Source organism: Mizuhopecten yessoensis, unplaced genomic scaffold (assembly GCF_002113885.1).
Source record: "Mizuhopecten yessoensis strain PY_sf001 unplaced genomic scaffold, ASM211388v2 scaffold11131, whole genome shotgun sequence".
Taxonomy (NCBI): domain Eukaryota; kingdom Metazoa; phylum Mollusca; class Bivalvia; order Pectinida; family Pectinidae; genus Mizuhopecten; species Mizuhopecten yessoensis.
In genome coordinates, this window is record NW_018408895.1 from 885015 (window position 1) to 906419 (window position 21405).

Here is a 21405-nt window from a genome sequence, read left to right on the forward strand (position 1 = left end):
GTGTACAGCACAAGTGATTACAAGATCCTAATTCAGATTTATTTCAGCAGACTATTTACAAAATGTAGCTTACTAAAGATATATGATTTATGTTCACGCCTAGCTTTTTGTGTACAGCAGCAGTGGCAGTGATTACAAGATCTTAATTCAGATTTTTTTCAGCAGACTATTTACAAAATGTAGCTTACTAAAGTCAGTCTATAAGCAAGACACCTAAGACATTGACCAGGTTGGGCACAACGGCGCATATGGGTAATAATTCTGCATTTGGGTAACATCTTTGTATGTTATGGTTGAATGCACTTCGAATCTACTTTCACTATCCTATATAAAAAATCTAAATTTTGTACTTCACTTACGTTATTGAAAATCGCCATATCTATTGGTTATTACAAACAACTTTTGGTTGAACGTTTTTTCGTGTTTTGAATGCGTGTCAGGTGCATGCTGACTTTGACCTGCATTTTATGCTTCAGTGACATTGAAAAAAATAGTCTGGCTCTATTGGGTACCAAATCCACTGCACAATATTTGTTGGAAAACAATTGCCAACTTCATATTATTTTTATTTTTATCTAGGTCGTTCACCTGCCTTATGCCAAGGGTCGTGATATTTCAACTGTAGCATGCTAGGGTGAAGGGCTACCAAGTTTGTTCAAATGAATGAACTGTGTTAAAATCTTAACAGTTTTTTCTAAATAAATAAATACCTAGAGTCATGATATTTTGTCAAAAACATGCTGGGACGGAGGGCTATAAGGGCTGTATCCTTGTTGAGTATCCAGGTGCATATCTGGAGATTACCTTGATATTTATCTGGATAGAATCCGGGTGTATCTTTGTTGAGTACCTTGATGTATCTCTGGAGATTTCCTTGGTATATATCTGGAGATAATCCAGGTGTATCTCTAAAGGGTACCTAAGTGTATCTCTGGGGTGTAACCACCATGAAATCTAACTAGGTGTATCTCTAGAAGTAACTAAGGCATATATCAGGAGTGTATCCAGGTGTATCTCTGGAGAGTACCCAGGTGAGTCTCCAGAGGGTATCCAGGTGTATTCATTAAGAGTACCTAGGTAAGTCTCCCGAGGGTATCAAGGTGTATCTCTGGAGAGTGCCTAGATAAGTCTCCAGAGGGTATCCAGGTGTATCTCTGGAGAGTACCTAGGTAAGTCTCCAGAGGGTACCCAGGTGTATCTCTGGAGAGTACCTAGGTGAGTGTCCAGAGGGTACCCAGGTGTATCTCTGGAGAGTACCTAACTGAGTCTCCAGAGGGAACACAGGTTTATCTTGGGAGAGTACATTGGTATATCTTTGGAGATTACATAGATGTGTCTCTAGAAGTAACTAAGGCATATTTGAGGAGAATATCCAGGTGTATCTCTGGAGAGTAGCTAGGTGAGTCTCCAGAGGGAACCCAGGTGTATCTCTGGAAAGTACCTAGGTGAGTACCCAAGTGTTCTTTTTCTTGGGGGGTATCCAGATGCATCTCTAGAGGGTACTCAAATATATCTTTAGAGAGTACCCAGATATACCTCTAGAGAGTACCCAGGTGTATCTCTGGAGAGTACCCAGTTGAGTCTCCAGAGGGTATCCAGGTGTATCTCTTGAGAATACCTAGATAAGTCTACAGAGGGTATCCAGGTAAGTCTCCAGAGGGTACCCATATGTATCTCTTGAGAGTACCTAGGTAAGTCTCCAGAGGGAACCCAGGTGTATCTGTGGAGAGTGCCTAGATAAGTCTCCAGAGTGTATCCAGGTGTATCTCTGGAGAATACCTAGATAAGTCTACAGAGGGTATCCAGGTAAGTCTCCAGAGGGTACCCATATGTATCTCTGGAGAGTACCTAGGTAAGTCTCCAGAGAGTATCAAGGTGTATCTCTTGAGAGTGCCTAGATAAATATCCAGAGGGTATCCAGGTGTATCTCTGGAGAGTACCTAGGTAGGTCTCCAGAGGGTACCCAGGTGTATCTCTGGAGAGTACCTAGGTAAGTCTCCAGAGTGTATCCAGGTGTATATCTGGAAAGTACCTAGGTGAGTCTCCTGAGGGTATTCAGGTAAGTCTTCAGAGGGTATCCAGGTAAGTCTCCAGAGGGTACCCGAGTGTATCTCTGAAGAGTACCCATGTGAGTCTCCAGAGGGTATCCAGGTGTATCTCCTGAGAGTACCTAGGTAAGTCTCCAGAGGGTATCAAGGTGTATCTCTGGAGAGTGCCTAGATAAGTCTCCAGAGGGTATCCATGTGTATCTCTGGAGAGTACCTAGGTAAGTCTCCAGAGGGTCCCCGGGTAAATCTTTTGAGAGAACCTAGGTCTAGGTAAGTTTCCAGAGGGTATCCAGGTGTATCTCTGGAAAGTACCTAGGTGAGTCACCAGAGGGTATCCAGGTAAGTGTCCAGAGGGTACCCAGGTGTATCTCTTGAGAATACCTAGATAAGTCTCCAGAGGGTATCCAGATGTATCTCTGGAGAACACCTAGATAAGTCTACAGAGGGTATCCAGGTAAGTCTCCAGAGGGTACCCATATGTATCTCTGGAGAGTACCCAGGTAAGTCTCCAGAGGGTACCCAGGTGTATCTCTGGAGAGTACCTAGGTAAGTCTCCAGAGGGTACCCATTTTTATCTCTGGAGAGTACCTAACTGAGTCTCCAGAGGGAACACAGGTTTATCTCTGGAGAGTACCTAGGTAAGTCTCCAGAGGGTACCCAGGTGTATTTCTGCAGAGTACCTAGGTAAGTCTCCAGAGGGTATCCAGGTGTATCTCTGGAGAGTACCTAGGTGAGTCTCCCGAGGGAACCCAGGTGTATCTCTGGAAAGTACCTAGGTGAATTTCTAGAGGATACCAAAGTGTTCTTTTTTTGGGGGGGTATCCAGCTGCATTTTAGAGGGTACTCAAATATATCTTTAGAGAGTACCCAGATATACCTCTAGAGAGTACCCAGATATACCTCTAGAGAGTACCCAGATATACCTCTAGAGAGTACCCAGATATACCTCTAGAGAGTACCCAGATATACCTCTAGAGAGTACCCAGATATACCTCTAGAGAGTACCCAGATATACCTCTAGAGAGTACCCAGATATACCTCTAGAGAGTACCCAGATATACCTCTAGAGAGTACCCAGATATACCTCTAGAGAGTACCCAGATATACCTCTAGAGAGTACCCAGATATACCTCTAGAGAGTACCCAGATATACCTCTAGAGAGTACCCAGATATACCTCTAGAGAGTACCCAGATATACCTCTAGAGAGTACCCAGATATACCTCTAGAGAGTACCCAGATATACCTCTAGAGAGTACCCAGATATACCTCTAGAGAGTACCCAGGTATATCTCTAGTGAGTAACCAGGTATATTTCTAGAGAGTATCAAGGTATACCTCTATAGTTGATATCTGGAATGGATCCAGTTAAACAGCATGCATGTACATTTAGAGTTATTGGCCAATTTTTTTTATTTTTTTTTGAATGCTGCATGCCAAAGTTTGATTATATTACAGATGTGGATAAAGAAACAAAACGGATCTCATTTGGTGCGGTGAACACAATAGAGTTTGAAAGCCTTGGTATGTGAAGAGTTCTGCTTGCATGGTGTGACCATCATTGTTAAACTTCAGTTCATCCTGGTTTCTTCTAATCTTTTGTTAATTTTAAACGTTTAACATCCTTGATATCCAGCGGTTACGCTCACCTACGCTCTCTACACAGCGTAACCCCCTGGATATCGAGGATGAAAGTTTGATTGCCTTTATCTAAACCATCATCTAACACCATTGGCTATCTCACAATACATGTTTGTCATAGTGCTAATGCCAGTAATACACTGTAGGTGGTTTGGATTATTTTCACTTTTATAACTGACATCCTTTTTTGCTAAATTTGTACTCATACACTCTAAACCAGCTTAAAGCTGATAGTACAAGTTGAAAAGCCTTCAATTGAAAAAAATCTTGAACTTTCAGAATGCTAAGTTTGAGATGTTCCCCAGTAACTGCATCTTCCAGTCATATCTTAGGAAGGACTGAATTGTAGTAAATACCATATATCCTGTATTAAGGTTGCCAGCTCTGCAGATTTTACTATTTTTCTAGAAGTTGTTTTTGTTAGATGGTTAACTTCTGCTGCCAAAATAGCACTGTCACAAGTGTAAGCATTTAACAAAAAGAAAACTATCATGGAACATTATCTGTTGATACTGTGACTTATGCAATCTAGCAGAATGAAATGGGAAATGATTAAATTCTGGAGTGGAACAAAGAGACCTTCATGTCTCTGTTGCAGCGGAAATATGGTAAAAAAAAATGCAAGTAATGTTATTGAGACAAAACTGCAAAATGAAGTCATCCCACTCATCTTTTACCAGTGCCTGGCATCCGTATTATGTCAAATATGGCATTATGCGCTTGTAAAGGCACTCCAGTTATAAACTTACCATAGTTATCTGGCAATAAGCCCATGTCTGGTAATAAATCTAACCATATATATTTGCAATCGGGTAGAAATACATGTACCAACAAATGGTACTAGTCTATATTGTAATATGCCCACCACCTACATTAAGTCAGGAATTTTGTGTTGGCTCTGTGGGGTTATTGCAGAATAAATATGGTACTTTTTGTACATCAATTATGGTACCCAAGTTATGATCCAAAGTTGTAGGTTTTGTATCTCAATGTATGTAAAATAGGACTCAAAGCTCTAGGTCCTGTGTTTCAATGTACATAAAATAGGACTCAAAGCTCAAGGTCCTGTGTTTCAATGTAAATAAAATAGGACTCAAAGTTCTAGGTCCTGTGTTTTCAATGTACATAAAATAGGACTCAAAGCTCTAGGTCCTGTGTTTCAATGTACATAAAATAGGACTCAAAGCTCAAGGTCCTGTGTTTCAATGTAAATAAAATAGGACTCAAAGCTCAAGGTCCTGTGTTTCAATGTACATAAAATAGACTAAAAGCCTCAAATCCCCTCTGTATTAACTCCTTCACCCATGAGATTTCCTAATGAACTATTCCAACCTTTGAATTGGAAAAGTTCAAATGTGTCTGTAGGGGTGAATGAGTTGATGTACTTAACGACACCTCTGTAGACAGACTGAAGGCTATAGAGTAAGTTTACTTCAGAAGTCAGTAGGCAATGGCTGCTACAGAGGACTGCACAGGCCTACTTACCTCAAAAGTGATTTAAACAGATTGAAGAAAACTCTAACATATGTTGCCTGACTCATATCCAATAAGCCTATGCTGATTGTTCAGCACATCCCCTGTGCTGAACTGATTTCAATAGTACTGACATGTAAACTTTGAATGCAATTGAGGCCAAATTTCGTCATGGTTCTAGGGACTATATTATAAAGGTGCACTTAACTTCTAACAGTTAGCACACTGATACAGCTCATTGAGTGGCTTTGGTACGCAGGCTACAAACATTTGTATTGCTCCTTCTGTTTGGTAACCCAAAAAGCATTAATACCTCCATCACCAATAGATATACTGTATTTACTGTTTCCTGGCCATGATTCAGACAGATATATTTAATGAGTGGATTGGTCGAGTGGTTAACACCCCGGCCTTCCACGCAGGCAGCAGGGGTTCGATCCCTGAAGTCGTCGTATGCATGGAATATTCAGAGAACATGTTTTTCTCCTGCCCACACAACTTGAACAACCCAGGTGGAGTATAAAATGTTCTGGGGTAGATGTTGCGGCATTTGTGCTGTAGCATTCAAGTGAGGTGGCACTATAAACGATACTGTTCGAAACACCATCCCATTACAAACACAATACATATCCAGCACACATGATACACACATTGGGAGATATTAGCAAGGTGGCATTGGACTAGTAGTTAGCGTCTGATAGGCAGCTCTGCCAATTCCTCAAAATTGTATTGATTAATGTATGCTATATGTATTGGTTGTATAAATTGTATATCTATGTTCTGTAAAGCGCTTAAAGTAGCTTATTCTAGCTAGGTAGGGCGCTATATTGAATGTTGTATATTATCATTATTATTATTAATGTAGACTATATTGCCATTATATTGCCATACTGGAGGAGAATCTGTTTTTGAAAAGTTTAATTTGGTTTGTTTGTGTTTTACGTCCTATTAACAGTTATGGTCATTTAAGGACGTGCCAGGTTTTGGTGGTGGAGGAAAACCAGAGTTACTGGAAAAAACCCACCGACCAATGGCTAGTACCTGGCAACTGTCCCATGTATGTCTCAGGACCCAGTGTCGGAGGGCTAGTGATCACAGACAGTCAGACGCCTTAACCACTCGGCCACTGTGTTCCCCCTGTTTTTCAATAGCAGTAAGCCTCTTTATAGTGCCATCAGCTGGCCTCACAACTTGTTGGCATTGTACAGAGTTTTAACAATTCAGTCGAACAATGTGTTTTGAGTGATACATACTAAAGAAATGTTAGGCAGAAAGAAAAAACACCTTGGGCTCATTTGTTTATACAGACAAACAGATTTGTCTATTTTTCTATGTAATATTTTAGGGGTAAAACCTGCAAATTAATATTAATCAGGCCTTGTAAATCTATAGTAAGGCTTGTCAGAAGACAACATAAAATCACTAGGTCTGCCCCCATTTCATAAATGAACATCTCTAGTCCGATGGGTCCAACTGTTAGGAATGCAATAAATGAGAGCAGCACTTGATGATATAGAGGCAATAAGTGCAGGGCATTATATCAACGTTTCACTATAAAAGATTTTACCACATGACATATCACTACCGAGTGTATTTTCTTGTTGTTAGAACTAACACTAATTTTAATCTTAATATATTTGACTTTGAAATGTCATTTTATTTCAGTAATAATTGCCATAACCTGAGGGTGAATACTGTATTTACAAAAAAACACCCCTAGTTTGTAAGCTGCACTATATGTATAGTAGAAATTAATTTGATATCTCAAATACTGTACAATAAAATGTATAACGGTAATGAAAATGTAGACTTTGCGAGTTAAAGCTAAACAAATTCAGACATACATGTAGCCTGTTATTTGGAAATTTTGTTTTATCTTTAAACTGATTTGTGCTGATAATCTCGTATTCATAATAAAAATTAATAATTATACTGTTGTTTTAAATCCTCCATTCTTTATACCTGATCAGCATGTTATGACAAAATGTTTCAAAATCAATTGTGTAAATTTCTTGTTTACATATTTACGTATTGTATTAAAACATGACCAAATCATGATCTGGTGATGATATTTGAATCAATCAGGGAGTCAGTTTGAGTTTCTAAAAAAAAAAAGGAACTTTTTATACATTGTCTACCTCATGGTATAAACATTTTAACTGAAAATTCCTTTGCTACAAATTCATGATAAAATGAAGGTCATAGCACATACATGTATTAGAAATATTAGAAATGTATTTGATGATTTTCATAGCACTTTATAACAACTGGTCATGATATGCTAACCTAGGTAAATATGTGTAACTGGTTATGATATGCTAACCTAGGTAAATACGTGTAACTGGTTATGATATGCTAACCTAGGTACATACGTGTAACTGGTTATGATATGCTAACCTAGGTACATACATGTAACTGGTTATGATATGCTAACCTAGGTACATACGTGTCACTGGTTATGATATGCTAACCTAGGTACATACGTGTAACTGATTATGTTATATGACACACATTTCTACCTCGTCATTGGTAGCAGAGCACAGTAGCGTACGGTGGCCATGGGTGATATTTTTATACAATGAATAACCCCTGTAATGTAACATATATCAAAATTTAAAAAAAAAATCAGCACTAAAATTGGCATATACATGATGAAGTGGACTATGTGGGCTTCATAATTTTTCCAAAAAAAAATCGACTTTGGTTTGAGACTACAATTTTGGGCATTTACAAATCTGTGTCTACACAACAAAAGCTAGCTTTTCATGTAGTCTATTTTTGTACTCAGCACATGTGTAAATATTGTGAAAAATCCACCGGAATGACCTATGCTAAAACGTGAGTATTTCTGTTACCGAGTAGGCGATATTTAATTTCAGACAGGTTTTAAGAAAAACAATTCTACTTGCGGGGGTCAAATTCTGGGTTAAAAATCATGATTTTTTGCATATTTTGGTGTTTTTTGATATGGTAACCATGGTTTTCAGAAGTCCCAAATCTGGGGAAATTGCTTTTTGAAAAAAAAAATGTTCTTCTAAAAAACACCTATTAAACATGTAGTTTATAAATATATATATATATGTAGGTGTGTTGTGCAGGATGAATCCGCTATCCATGTTTATCCGAGAGATGCCCTTTATTTTTAGGGTCAAGCCATTTCTACTGTACTCTGCCACCTTATACACACAGACATTGATTTTTTCTGAAAAAAAGCCTTTTTATGCTTTATTCAGCTTCACTTTCATTCATTATTGCTTAAAACTACTCAAAACGTTTAAAAAGTTACATATAAAGGTCAATATATAGGTCACTAGCCTATTACCTGTGAATGTATAAAGAGGGGTTAACTCGCCCTTTTCACAGGCACTTCACACTTCATCACATATGTGTCAATTGTGTAATTGGTAAAGTTGATACCAAACAACAAATAATTAACAGGCTATCTCCTGATGCATTCAGACCAGATTTCAGTCTGTTTCACTTAGTTCAGCACCCGGTATCCATGGTAACTAACACATAAAGTTGTATTTATTGAAAATGGGTAAAATATCTGTTTTCATTCTAATTACACTATTTTATATGTTTTTTTCCACTTGATTCAGCTTACAGATTAAATTAACAAAGTCAATAATGTCAATAAATTTTATTTCCATAATTACAGCTGAAGAAAACTTTTTTTTCTAGTGAAATATGTAAAATGACCAATGTCTGGGGTCACTGTCAATTCTAGGCGAGGAAAGTAAACAACGGTTGCTATGGTGTCATTTGTCTGATGTTTCAGAATATCTGACAGTTTTGTGCTGTTCATCGGTTACGGGAAGTGTGTCTGTTTCTAGTTTGTTGTTGTGATGGGTTTCCTGGTATTCATTTTGATATCAGTGAGCCTTGATGATGTCACATATGCCCATTGATGACGTCATAGTTATGATGACATCACAGTAACTATGACGTCATCACACAAGACAGAAACATCCTTGTATCACTGTTCTGTTTTGTTTTTCACATGCACATGATCTTAAAGCATCATATTTTACCCCAAAAAAAAAATTATTCCTGAAAACTACAAAGTTATTCAAGTTTTAATTTTTCAGATTACCTCCCTTTGTTGGTAGTTTGAGAGCAGAATTGGTAAAAAATCACCTAGCAGGAGAATTCATATTACTCGGTCACTTTTAAAGTGAGAAAGGAAACGGATACATCTTTTTGTTCATTGTGTCATTTTCCAGACATTTAAAAGGTTTTGATTGAATTTTTGGGGAAAAAAAGGGATGTATAAGGTAGCAGAGTACAGTAGCGTACGGTGGCCATGGGTGATATTTTTATACAATGAATAACCCCTGTAATATAACATGTATCAAAATTTAAAAAAAAAATCAGCACTAAAATTGGCATATACATGATGAAGTGGACTATGTGGGCTTCATAATTTTTCAAAAAAAAAAATCGAATTTGGTTTGAGACTACAATTTTGGGCATTTACAAATCTGTGTCTACACAACAAAAGCTAGCTTTTCATGTAGTCTATTTTTGTACTCAGCACATGTGTAAATATTGTGAAAAATCCACCGGAATGACCTATGCTAAAACGTGAGTATTTCTGTTACCGAGTAGGCGATATTTAATTTCAGACAGGTTTTAAGAAAAACAATTCTACTTGCGGGGGTCAAATTCTGGGTTAAAAATCATGATTTTTTGCATATTTTGGTGTTTTTTGATGTGGTAACCATGGTTTTCAGAAGTCCCAAATCTGGGGAAATCACTTTTTGAGAAAAAAAATGTTCTTCTAAAAAACACCTATTCAAAATGTAGTTTATAAATATATATATATATGTAGGTGTGTTGTGCAGGATGAATCCGCTATCCATGTTTATCCGAGACATGCCCTTTATTTTTAGGGTCAAGCCATTTCTACTGTACTCTGCCACCATTGGTTGGGTCATAATCATGTGGAGGTCAGCGGTTTGTGATATTGACTCGGAATTACTTCTATTAGAAACAATAATACAATAATGGACCTGAAAAAGGTGATATTGACCTTGACTTTGTCTTGGATACTAATGATCATTTTGTCAGGACCATATAATCACATATTCACCTCAACAAAATCAATACTTGATAGTAGAATATCACTGTATATTTCTTCAGAACCACATAGAGAAGAGGAGACAAAGAAACCAGAAGAGGATGAAAAGGTACATCATTACTAGTACTTTAAAGATTCCATTTAAATACAATTTGTGCTAATTTTAAAATAATATATCAGGATTACATTCATAACCCTTTATAGTAAATCTTTGATTTTGAAGAAAAATCCTCTTTTTATTTGATGTGTGTTAGATATCCTTGTGAATATACACATTTGTATGTATAAGGTTTACTGGTTGGTTCCTTTGTCACCTCCAGCGTGTGTTGATTACACCTCTCTGATACTTGATCATGTATTACGATTTCTATATTGAGCTAGCATCAGGTGTGATACAGGGCTTCATGTTAACACATAAATTCTGACATAATGTAATTGGATTTTCGATTATTTTCAGGAAGTGGAAGAACGTAAGTATGATTATGACCTTAAAGCATTTACATTTTGTTTCTGACTGTAATATTTAAGATTTACATTTTGTGTCTGACTGTAAGATACAAGATTTACATTTTGTTTCTGACTGTAATATTTAAGATTTACATTTTGTGTCTGACTGTAAGATACAAGATTTACATTTTGTTTCTGACTGTAATATTTAAGATTTACATTTTGTGTCTGACTGTAAGATACAAGATTTACATTTTGTTTCTGACTGTAATATTTAAGATTTACATTTTGTGTCTGACTGTAAGATACAAGATTTACATTTTGTTTCTGACTGTACGATTCAAGAATTACATTTTGTGTCTGACTGTAAGATTTAAGATTTACATCGTAACTGCCAATAGAAGTTGTGTGGATAGGAGAAATTATTGGTATGGTTTTCTTTGTTAAGTTATCCTCCAAATTCTGTGTAACAAATAATAGTGTAGTAGTAGAGAACTATATATCATAGATTTACACAGCAAATAACAATATAAGATAATTCACAGATAAGGGGTGCCTATCACTTGTAGCAGTACCTCCCTTGGACCTGAGGAAGAATAGCCGATAGGCTATTGACCACATACTGATGAAGAGTAGAGTGCTGAAAAGCTGTGGCCAACAACTCGTATCAAACATGACTTGGACGACTGTGACTGACCTGAAGCTCGTGGAAAACGATATAAGGGACGCATGAATTGAAAATAGGATTTTTTTATAAACTATTTTTTTTTCTCAATTGATTTCAATTTTCTATAGTTTTAACAATAATTAACATATTCGTTAGCATTTCGTTGATAAAACCGTAAACCTGGTTAAAGTAACAAAGAATAAAATGTATCACATTTCTACGTTGAGTACGTGTAATGTGTAAAATAACACATCATATTGTTTTAAATGTTGCGTAATGTTGACATATCAACATTTACTTTCGCGGCATATTGTTTTATGTTTAAACACGGTATATGTTGACAGAAAGTGATTTTTTGTGAAAACCAGTTAACATGACGTGAAACCTATGAAGTTATATATACTGTCGTTTTGGTTGAACTCCCCCACGTAACCCCACCGCCAACCCAACACACATACAAAGCTACACTTCGTTTTATCAAACGAGAACTTTGTTACCTATAGTGCCAAAGTTCTAGCAGCTATTCTTAAACGTCGTACATGAAATAAATTAATAAATCGCTGATTTCTGTATAATGAAGTTTGGTATTGTAATATAACATTGTGGCATTTTAAAAGAAAGTTCCTTCGAAAGTGAAGTGCTTTTACATGGATAGACTTTCTCGTAACTACATGTATTTTAGAGTGGCTTTCGTCATTTGTTATATATGTATATTTTAATGTATCATTGTACATACAATGTATAACTATGCGAAGGTGAGACTTACACTATTTGTAATGCGAGTGAAGCAGCATACTACTCCCCCCCCCAGCTCCCAAAAAAAAGTAACCCTGCAGGTGACGTATTGTTTTGAAAGCGTCACCGTGGTGTTAACTGGTTGCGTTATTGTTGCATTATAGATGTGTATTACCGTTTTTGGTTTTTATGTATGATGTAAGTGGCCACTAGGCCTAAATTTATTCAAAAGAATCGAATAGTAAGCTGATGTTTTTTTGTGTGTGGTTACGTAAGGCTTGAAGATACATAATTTATAACTATTACGAAACTGCGAAAGCGCATATGTTGTAAACACGTCTATAAAGAAATACACCTAATTTAACTGGTAATTCCTTTCGGGTGATTAATGCATTTTTATAATAGATGGTTGCTGTCATTTTCTTCTAAAAATCACCATTTTTGATACATGCATGCACTATTTAAGAATTAAAATGATGAATATATGATCATGTTCTTATCGTTTATGATATATAGTGATGAATGTAAAAATGATAAAAATGCAAAAACAAAGTAGGGGAACCAAATAACACACTACCGGCAAACACTATCGGGAAACAACAGGACACTACCGACAATAAAAAGTATATTTTGCCGCACCTTCACAAAACATATTTGATTTCAAGTCTTCTGTTAAGATATTTCAAGAAAGAAATGCTTTCAAGAGAACAAGCTATACAGAATAATTTAATAAATCCGGCAACCCTTCCATTTTCGATCGGGTGAGCTATTTACGCCAAACCCTTGTCTTTGTTGTATGCTTAGTAAACAGAGCTTCGCTGCATGTTCTAGTATCAAGGATAACATATGTAATTATTGTGACATCTCTGAGCTGCGGGGTGGACGCTGGAATACAAAAGGAAGGACAAATATATATATAACCTATATCGATAGTCTAGTCACTTAAACGTCTCGCAGGCAGCAAGAGTTGGCAGTCACATCACTTAGGCCTGGAGTTCAACTTACTGTCTTACCCTGGGCCATATAGAGTTGATGTATAATGCCCAGCTAACCCTAGGGTCTTCAGTTGAATTAACTGATTTGGGGTGTATAGTAGCAGACTGGCAACATTCAGAATCCATGTTACATGTTATTGATGGAGCCAGTTTACTGCCATAGGCCCAAATAGTGAAGAGTGAAGCTGTTTCAGTTGACCGAGGGTCAACCATTAGGGAAGAATGTTACAGTGACAGGCAACCAATAAACATAATAAACGTGGTGGTGGGGGAGGATGATGGTATGACTGTATAGCTTGACCATCAGAAAACAACTGGGCGCAGTTGGCTAGAACTGTTAGTACAAAGACCATTAGTCATATGACCATGCTAGGTCCTAGGATTGGATCTCTTTGTACCATTAGTCATATGACCATGCTAGGTCCTAGGATTGGATCTCTTTGTACCATTAGTCATATGACCATGCTAGGTCCTAGGATTGGATCTCTTTGTACCATTAGTCATATGACCATGCTAGGTCCTAGGATTGGATCTCTTTGTACCATTAGTCATATGACCATGCTAGGTCCTAGGATTGGATCTCTTTGTACCATTAGTCATATGACCATGCTAGGTCCTAGGATTGGATCTCTTTGTACCATTAGTCATATGACCATGCTAGGTCCTAGGATTGGATCTCTTTGTACCATTAGTCATATGACCATGCTAGGTCCTAGGATTGGATCTCTTTGTACCATTAGTCATATGACCATGCTAGGTCCTAGGATTGGATCTCTTTGTACCATTAGTCATATGACCATGCTAGGTCCTAGGATTGGATCTCACACTCTTTCCCTTATCAGTAAGGAACCAATACCCGATATGGTATATGAAAATAAGGTAAAGAGACTATCTGTTAACTAGATAGCTGTCAGGACAGGGAGGTTACAGGAGATCAGAATGCCATTTGCTCAAATGTGTGATTGTAATAAGATGAAGTCAGATGAAAAGCAGACCCCTTATACGCTGTACAACCTGCCTAATGTTTCATATTATACTTTAATTTATTTTCAGTGATATGACAACTAAAACTGTTTTAACAGACACTGTACTATTAGTAGAATAAATAAAATAAAATGGCTAAGAATTGTTTTAGTGAAACAAACTATTTTCCTGATTCCCTTTGAAGCTATGTTAGAGATACCAGGTGTTTTTGAAATTCAGGTCGGGTGTGGCTGATGGATTTGATGAAACTGTCACTTGGTCTCGCTCCAACCCCCGAACAATTGCTGGAAACGTTGGACATTGATGGCGTCGTTAACTTCATCAAAAGTGAGAAGTGCAAAAGTATCGTCACCATGGCAGGAGCTGGTATTTCTACATGTAAGTAGGAAGGTAACTGTGTAGTTAATTATGTAATTATTTTACAAGGACTATTTTGATATACATGTATCCTCAATTGTTCAAAAAATTCCTCCAACCCAGTACCAAACCCTTACATTTATATAAATCCCCAATAGCTTACAATGCAGATCATTTTACATGATTTAACCATAATATCTCTTGTTTTACATTTGTATTCTTATGTAAGAGATGAAAATCTTCAACACCAAATATTTTTGTCCAGAATATTTTAAATGCAGATTTAGACATTGGGGCCCTACATTAGTTGCCTCTTACATACATGTAGTCGAATTCAGCAGGTCTGCTCTTTCTCCGAACTAGCAGAAGGCATTTTAAGGAGTTAGGGCCATAGGTTTGTACAGAAAAAAAGGACTGAAATTATAAAGGAGTTAGAAACTTGGATTTGTAAGGAGTTTGAGACATTTAAGATATAACATGTCATTTTATTTGTTTCCTATACCAGAGTTTTTCGCAATTTTAGCGGCAGGCATTCCTGACTTCAGGTCCCCAAATACAGGCCTTTACCACAACCTAGAGAAGTACAATCTTCCTCATCCTAAGGCTGTGTTTGATATTGGGTACTTTTGGGTAAGTAGGTACAGCATATATAATCAGGTAAAACTGACTTCTGCCTTAAGATTGTTGATTATTGTCTTAGGCTCATGAAAACAAGAAAAAGGATGCAAAGTTGCATCAAACAATCGTTCAGGCTTAAGATCAATGGTAAAAGCATATCTACATTGACCACAGAGTGTGTGCAGTGCAATGTCATTACCATATGCATGTTGTATTTCTTTCACCTCGGACAGATATGCAACATGTACCCTATACTACTTTTTTTTTTTATCTCGTATGATCTGTCTGGCACCAATCCGCAACATTTTGCGGAATTTTCACATAGCGATGTATTCATTTAATGTATTCCACTCGCGATGTATTCATTCAATGTATTCCACTTGAAATTGACAATCCACATTATCAATGTAAATAAGCTAATCCCAAGTTGGGATGTTACAGAATCTTAGCCCTCGACTGAGATAACCCGAACTGCTCGGGCTAAGATTCTGTAACATCCCAATGTCGGCTTATGCCTCTGTTTGGATTATGGTACAGAATCTAAGCCCTCGTCTGTGATGAAGATTTATTGATGAAACTTGTTGTATATGTCTCTCATAATGTTCCTCATCTCCACAGCTTTTCTCTACAAAAAACTAATCTTGGTCAAAAGAGTCAACAAAAGATATCAAATCAAGATCCTAGATATATCTTTCAGAAGTACAACATACAGGAGGATGACAGTGTTTGATTATGTAAAATATTATTTCATTTTTCAGAAAAATCCAGAGCCATTTTTCCATCTTGCCAAAGAGCTATGGCCGGGTGTATTCAAGGTATAAAATATTCCAACCAATGTGACACAAAGGGCCTCTATAATTAGACTGTGATAGAAAACCTATATAGACATATATTTGGTTGGTTTTCTGGTCCTGCATATATATATTATTGTCAGAAATATTTCCCTGGAAAGACACCCTTAATATATACCGGATTAACTCCAAACAGCAGTAACATTAGGCCAAAACAAAAATATGAATGTTTCAGGTAACACGACTGAAAAAAATAGGGTAGGTTGGTAGGGATATATATATATTTTTTTTTTTTTGAGGGGTGGGGCTAATTTAAGGAATTATAAAATCACCAAACATATTTTTAGGTCTTTTAAATAAAAATTTGGGATTTAAATTTGGTTTTGATACCTGCCTTTGAAGGAGGGTGGGTATATATATAGTTACCTTGTTTGGTCATCCATTAATTCCTTTGCATCCGGTGGAAAAGTTATCTCAACACTGGATGGAGTGCATTCAAGTAAGATAAACTTGTTAGGGACGGAGGTAAAAAGGTTTGGTCCGGGTACCTGAAACATACATTTTTTAAGGGGCCTTATTACCTATACAAACATATTATGTCTATTATAACCTGCAGCTAAAGGGAGATAATTTGACCCTAGGATGTAGATCATGAGTTTGTTTCAGATTTGAATGAAGGTATTTGGAACGCTCTCCCAACCTATTTGGGTTTTGTAACTATTGGTAAAATTGATGGAGTCCTTCTAATGAGGGATGATTACCAGCACTGATAATAGAACACACCAACCATAAGGTTAACATCTAATGGGGGATGATACCAGCACTGATAATAGAACACATCAACAATAAGGTTAACATCTAATGAGGGATGATACCAGCACTGATAATAGAACACATCAACCATAGGTTAACATCTAATGAGGGATGATACCAGCACTGATAATATAACACATCAACCATAAGGTTAACATCTAATGGGGGATGATTACCAGCACTGATAATAGAACACATCAACAATAAGGTTAACATCTAATGAGGGATGATACCAGCACTGATAATAGAACACATCAACAATAAGGTTAACATCTAATGAGGGATGATACCAGCACTGATAATAGAACACATCAACAATAAGGTTAACATCTAATGAGGGATGATACCAGCACTGATAATATAACACATCAACCATAAGGTTAACATCTAATGAGGGGTGATTACCAGCACTGATAATAGAACACATCAACCATAAGGTTACCATCTAATGAGGGATGATACCAGCACTGATAATAGAACACATCAACCATAGGTTAACATCTAATGAGGGATGATACCAGCACTGATAATATAACACATCAACCATAAGGTTAACATCTAATGGGGGATGATACCAGCACTGATAATAGAACACATCAACCATAGGTTAACATCTAATGAGGGATGATACCAGCACTGATAATATAACACATCAACCATAAGGTTAACATCTAATGAGTGATGATTACCAGCACTGATAATAGAACACATCAACAATAAGGTTAACATCTAATGAGGGATGATACCAGCACTGATAATATAACACATCAACCATAAGGTTAACATCTAATGAGGGATGATTACCAGCACTGATAATAGAACCCATCAACCATAAGGTTAACATCTAATGAGGGATGCTTACCAGCACTGATAATAGAACACATCAACCATAGGTTAACATCTAATGAGGGATGATACCAGCACTGATAATAGAACACATCAACAATAAGGTTAACATCTAATGAGGGATGATACCAGCACTGATAATAGAACACATCAACAATAAGGTTAACATCTAATGAGGGATGATACCAGCACTGATAATAGAACACATCAACCATAAGCTAGGTTAACATCTACCCTCTCATTTGACAGTAATAAATATTATGTCAGTGATTAAATTCTGATAAGATTGCATTGAACAATTGTGAAATTAGCTAGAATGTAATATTTAACTACCCAATAAGTTTCAAGGATCAACTGACCTATTCCAAACAAGTAAATGTTTTATATATTGGTTCTATAACTCAGACTCATTTACATTTCCCATGTTGTATCATTCAGTTTTACATGAAGGTGGTCTACATTGTTAATAATAAAGTGTTGGCTTGTGATTTTGCAGCCGACCCTTTGCCACTACTTCATTAAGATGCTTGATGACAAAGGCCTTCTGCTACGCCACTATACCCAGGTAAGACATGACACCCACGTACTGCTATTACTATACCCAGGTAAGGCATGACACCCAGGTACTGCTATCGCTATACCCAGGTAAGGCATGACACCCAGGTACTGCTATAGCTATACCCAGGTAAGGCATGACTCCGAGGCACTGCTATAGCTATACCCAGGTAAGGCATGACATCCAGGTACTGCTATAGCTATACCCAGGTAAGGCATGCCATCCAGGTACTGCTATAGCTATACCCAGGTATGGCATGCCATCCAGGTACTGCTATAGCTATACCCAGGTAAGGCATGACATCCAGGTACTGCTATAGCTATACCCAGGTAAGGCATGCCATCCAGGTACTGCTATAGCTATACCCAGGTAAGGCATGACACCCAGGTACTGCTATAGCTATACCCAGGTAAGGCATGACACCCAGGTACTGCTATAGCTATACCCAGGTAAGGCATGACATCCAGGTACTGCTATAGCTATACCCAGGTAAGGCATGACACCCAGGTACTGCTATAGCTATACCCAGGTAAGGCATGACACCCAGGTACTGCTATAGCTATACCCAGGTAAGGCATGACATCCAGGTACTGCTATAGCTATACCCAGGTAAGGCATGACACCCAGGTACTGCTATAGCTATACCCAGGTAAGGCATGACACCCAGGTACTGCTATAGCTATACCCAGGTAAGGCATGACATCCAGGTACTGCTATAGCTATACCCAGGTAAGGCATGACACCCAGGTACTGCTATAGCTATACCCAGGTAAGGCATGACACCCAGGTACTGCTATAGCTATACCCAGGTAAGGCATGACATCCAGGTACTGCTATAGCTATACCCAGGTAAGGCATGACACCCAGGTACTGCTATAGCTATACCCAGGTAAGGCATGACACCCAGGTACTGCTATAGCTATACCCAGGTAAGGCATGACATCCAGGTACTGCTATAGCTATACCCAGGTAAGGCATGACACCCAGGTACTGCTATAGCTATACCCAGGTAAGGCATGACACCCAGGTACTGCTATAGCTATACCCAGGTAAGGCATGACATCCAGGTACTGCTATAGCTATACCCAGGTAAGGCATGACACCCAGGTACTGCTATAGCTATACCCAGGTAAGGCATGACACCCAGGTACTGCTATAGCTATACCCAGGTAAGGCATGACATCCAGGTACTGCTATAGCTATACCCAGGTAAGGCATGACACCCAGGTACTGCTATAGCTATACCCAGGTAAGGCATGACACCCAGGTACTGCTATAGCTATACCCAGGTAAGGCATGACATCCAGGTACTGCTATAGCTATACCCAGGTAAGGCATGACACCCAGGTACTGCTATAGCTATACCCAGGTAAGGCATGACACCCAGGTACTGCTATAGCTATACCCAGGTAAGGCATGACATCCAGGTACTGCTATAGCTATACCCAGGTAAGGCATGACACCCAGGTACTGCTATAGCTATACCCAGGTAAGGCATGACACCCAGGTACTGCTATAGCTATACCCAGGTAAGGCATGACATCCAGGTACTGCTATAGCTATACCCAGGTAAGGCATGACACCCAGGTACTGCTATAGCTATACCCAGGTAAGGCATGACACCCAGGTACTGCTATAGCTATACCCAGGTAAGGCATGACATCCAGGTACTGCTATAGCTATACCCAGGTAAGGCATGACACCCAGGTACTGCTATAGCTATACCCAGGTAAGGCATGACACCCAGGTACTGCTATAGCTATACCCAGGTAAGGCATGACATCCAGGTACTGCTATAGCTATACCCAGGTAAGGCATGACACCCAGGTACTGCTATAGCTATACCCAGGTAAGGCATGACACCCAGGTACTGCTATAGCTATACCCAGGTAAGGCATGACATCCAGGTACTGCTATAGCTATACCCAGGTAAGGCATGACACCCAGGTACTGCTATAGCTATACCCAGGTAAGGCATGACACCCAGGTACTGCTATAGCTATACCCAGGTAAGGCATGACATCCAGGTACTGCTATAGCTATACCCAGGTAAGGCATGACACCCAGGTACTGCTATAGCTATACCCAGGTAAGGCATGACACCCAGGTACTGCTATAGCTATACCCAGGTAAGGCATGACACCCAGGTACTGCTATAGCTATACCCAGGTAAGGCATGACACCCAGGTACTGCTATAGCTATACCCAGGTAAGGCATGACATCCAGGTACTGCTATAGCTATACCCAGGTAAGGCATGACATCCAGGTACTGCTATAGCTATACCCAGGTAAGGCATGACACCCAGGTACTGCTATAGCTATACCCAGGTAAGGCATGACACCCAGGTACTGCTATAGCTATACCCAGGTAAGGCATGACACCCAGGTACTGCTATAGCTATACCCAGGTAAGGCATGACACCCAGGTACTGCTATAGCTATACCCAGGTAAGGCATGACACCCAGGTACTGCTATAGCTATACCCAGGTAAGGCATGACACCCAGGTACTGCTATAGCTATACCCAGGTAAGGCATGACACCCAGGTACTGCTATAGCTATACCCAGGTAAGGCATGACACCCAGGTACTGCTATAGCTATACCCAGGTAAGGCATGACACCCAGGTACTGCTATAGCTATACCCAGGTAAGGCATGACACCCAGGTACTGCTATAGCTATACCCAGGTAAGGCATGACACCCAGGTACTGCTATAGCTATACCCAGGTAAGGCATGACATCCAGGTACTGCTATAGCTATACCCAGGTAAGGCATGACACCCAGGTACTGCTATAGCTATACCCAGGTAAGGCATGACACCCAGGTACTGCTATAGCTATACCCAGGTAAGGCATGACACCCAGGTACTGCTATAGCTATACCCAGGTAAGGCATGACACCCAGGTACTGCTATAGCTATACCCAGGTAAGGCATGACACCCAGGTACTGCTATAGCTATACCCAGGTAAGGCATGACATCCAGGTACTGCTATAGCTATACCCAGGTAAGGCATGACACCCAGGTACTGCTATAGCTATACCCAGGTAAGGCATGACACCCAGGTACTGCTATAGCTATACCCAGGTAAGACATGACACCCAGGTACTGCTATAGCTATACCCAGGTAAGGCATGACATCCAGGTACTGCAATAGCTATACCCAGGTAAGGCATGACACCCAGGTACTGCTATAACTATACCCAGGTAAGACATGACACCCTGGTACTGCTATAGCTATACCCAGGTAAGGCATGACATCCAGGTACTGCTATAGCTATACCCAGGTAAGGCATGACACCAGGTACTGCTATAACTATAACCAGGTAAGGCATGACTCCCAGGTACTG

The 21405-nt window shown here is 38.8% G+C and overlaps 1 protein-coding gene across 2 annotated transcripts in view; it reads left to right on the forward strand.

Moving 5' to 3' along the window:
• LOC110466366 (NAD-dependent protein deacetylase sirtuin-2-like) overlaps window positions 1-21405 on the forward strand; it is a 33988-nt gene that overhangs the window by 364 nt on the left and 12219 nt on the right. The window contains exons 2-8 of one of the 2 annotated variants that reach the window (XM_021522810.1): window positions 3506-3571; window positions 10307-10353; window positions 10702-10714; window positions 14292-14450; window positions 14953-15059; window positions 15806-15862; window positions 17994-18062. In XM_021522810.1, the coding sequence (XP_021378485.1) occupies window positions 3506-3571; window positions 10307-10353; window positions 10702-10714; window positions 14292-14450; window positions 14953-15059; window positions 15806-15862; window positions 17994-18062 (518 nt within the window). The remainder of the gene's footprint in view (window positions 1-3505; window positions 3572-10306; window positions 10354-10701; window positions 10715-14291; window positions 14451-14952; window positions 15060-15805; window positions 15863-17993; window positions 18063-21405) is intronic. The other variant, XM_021522812.1, reaches the window with a different exon arrangement.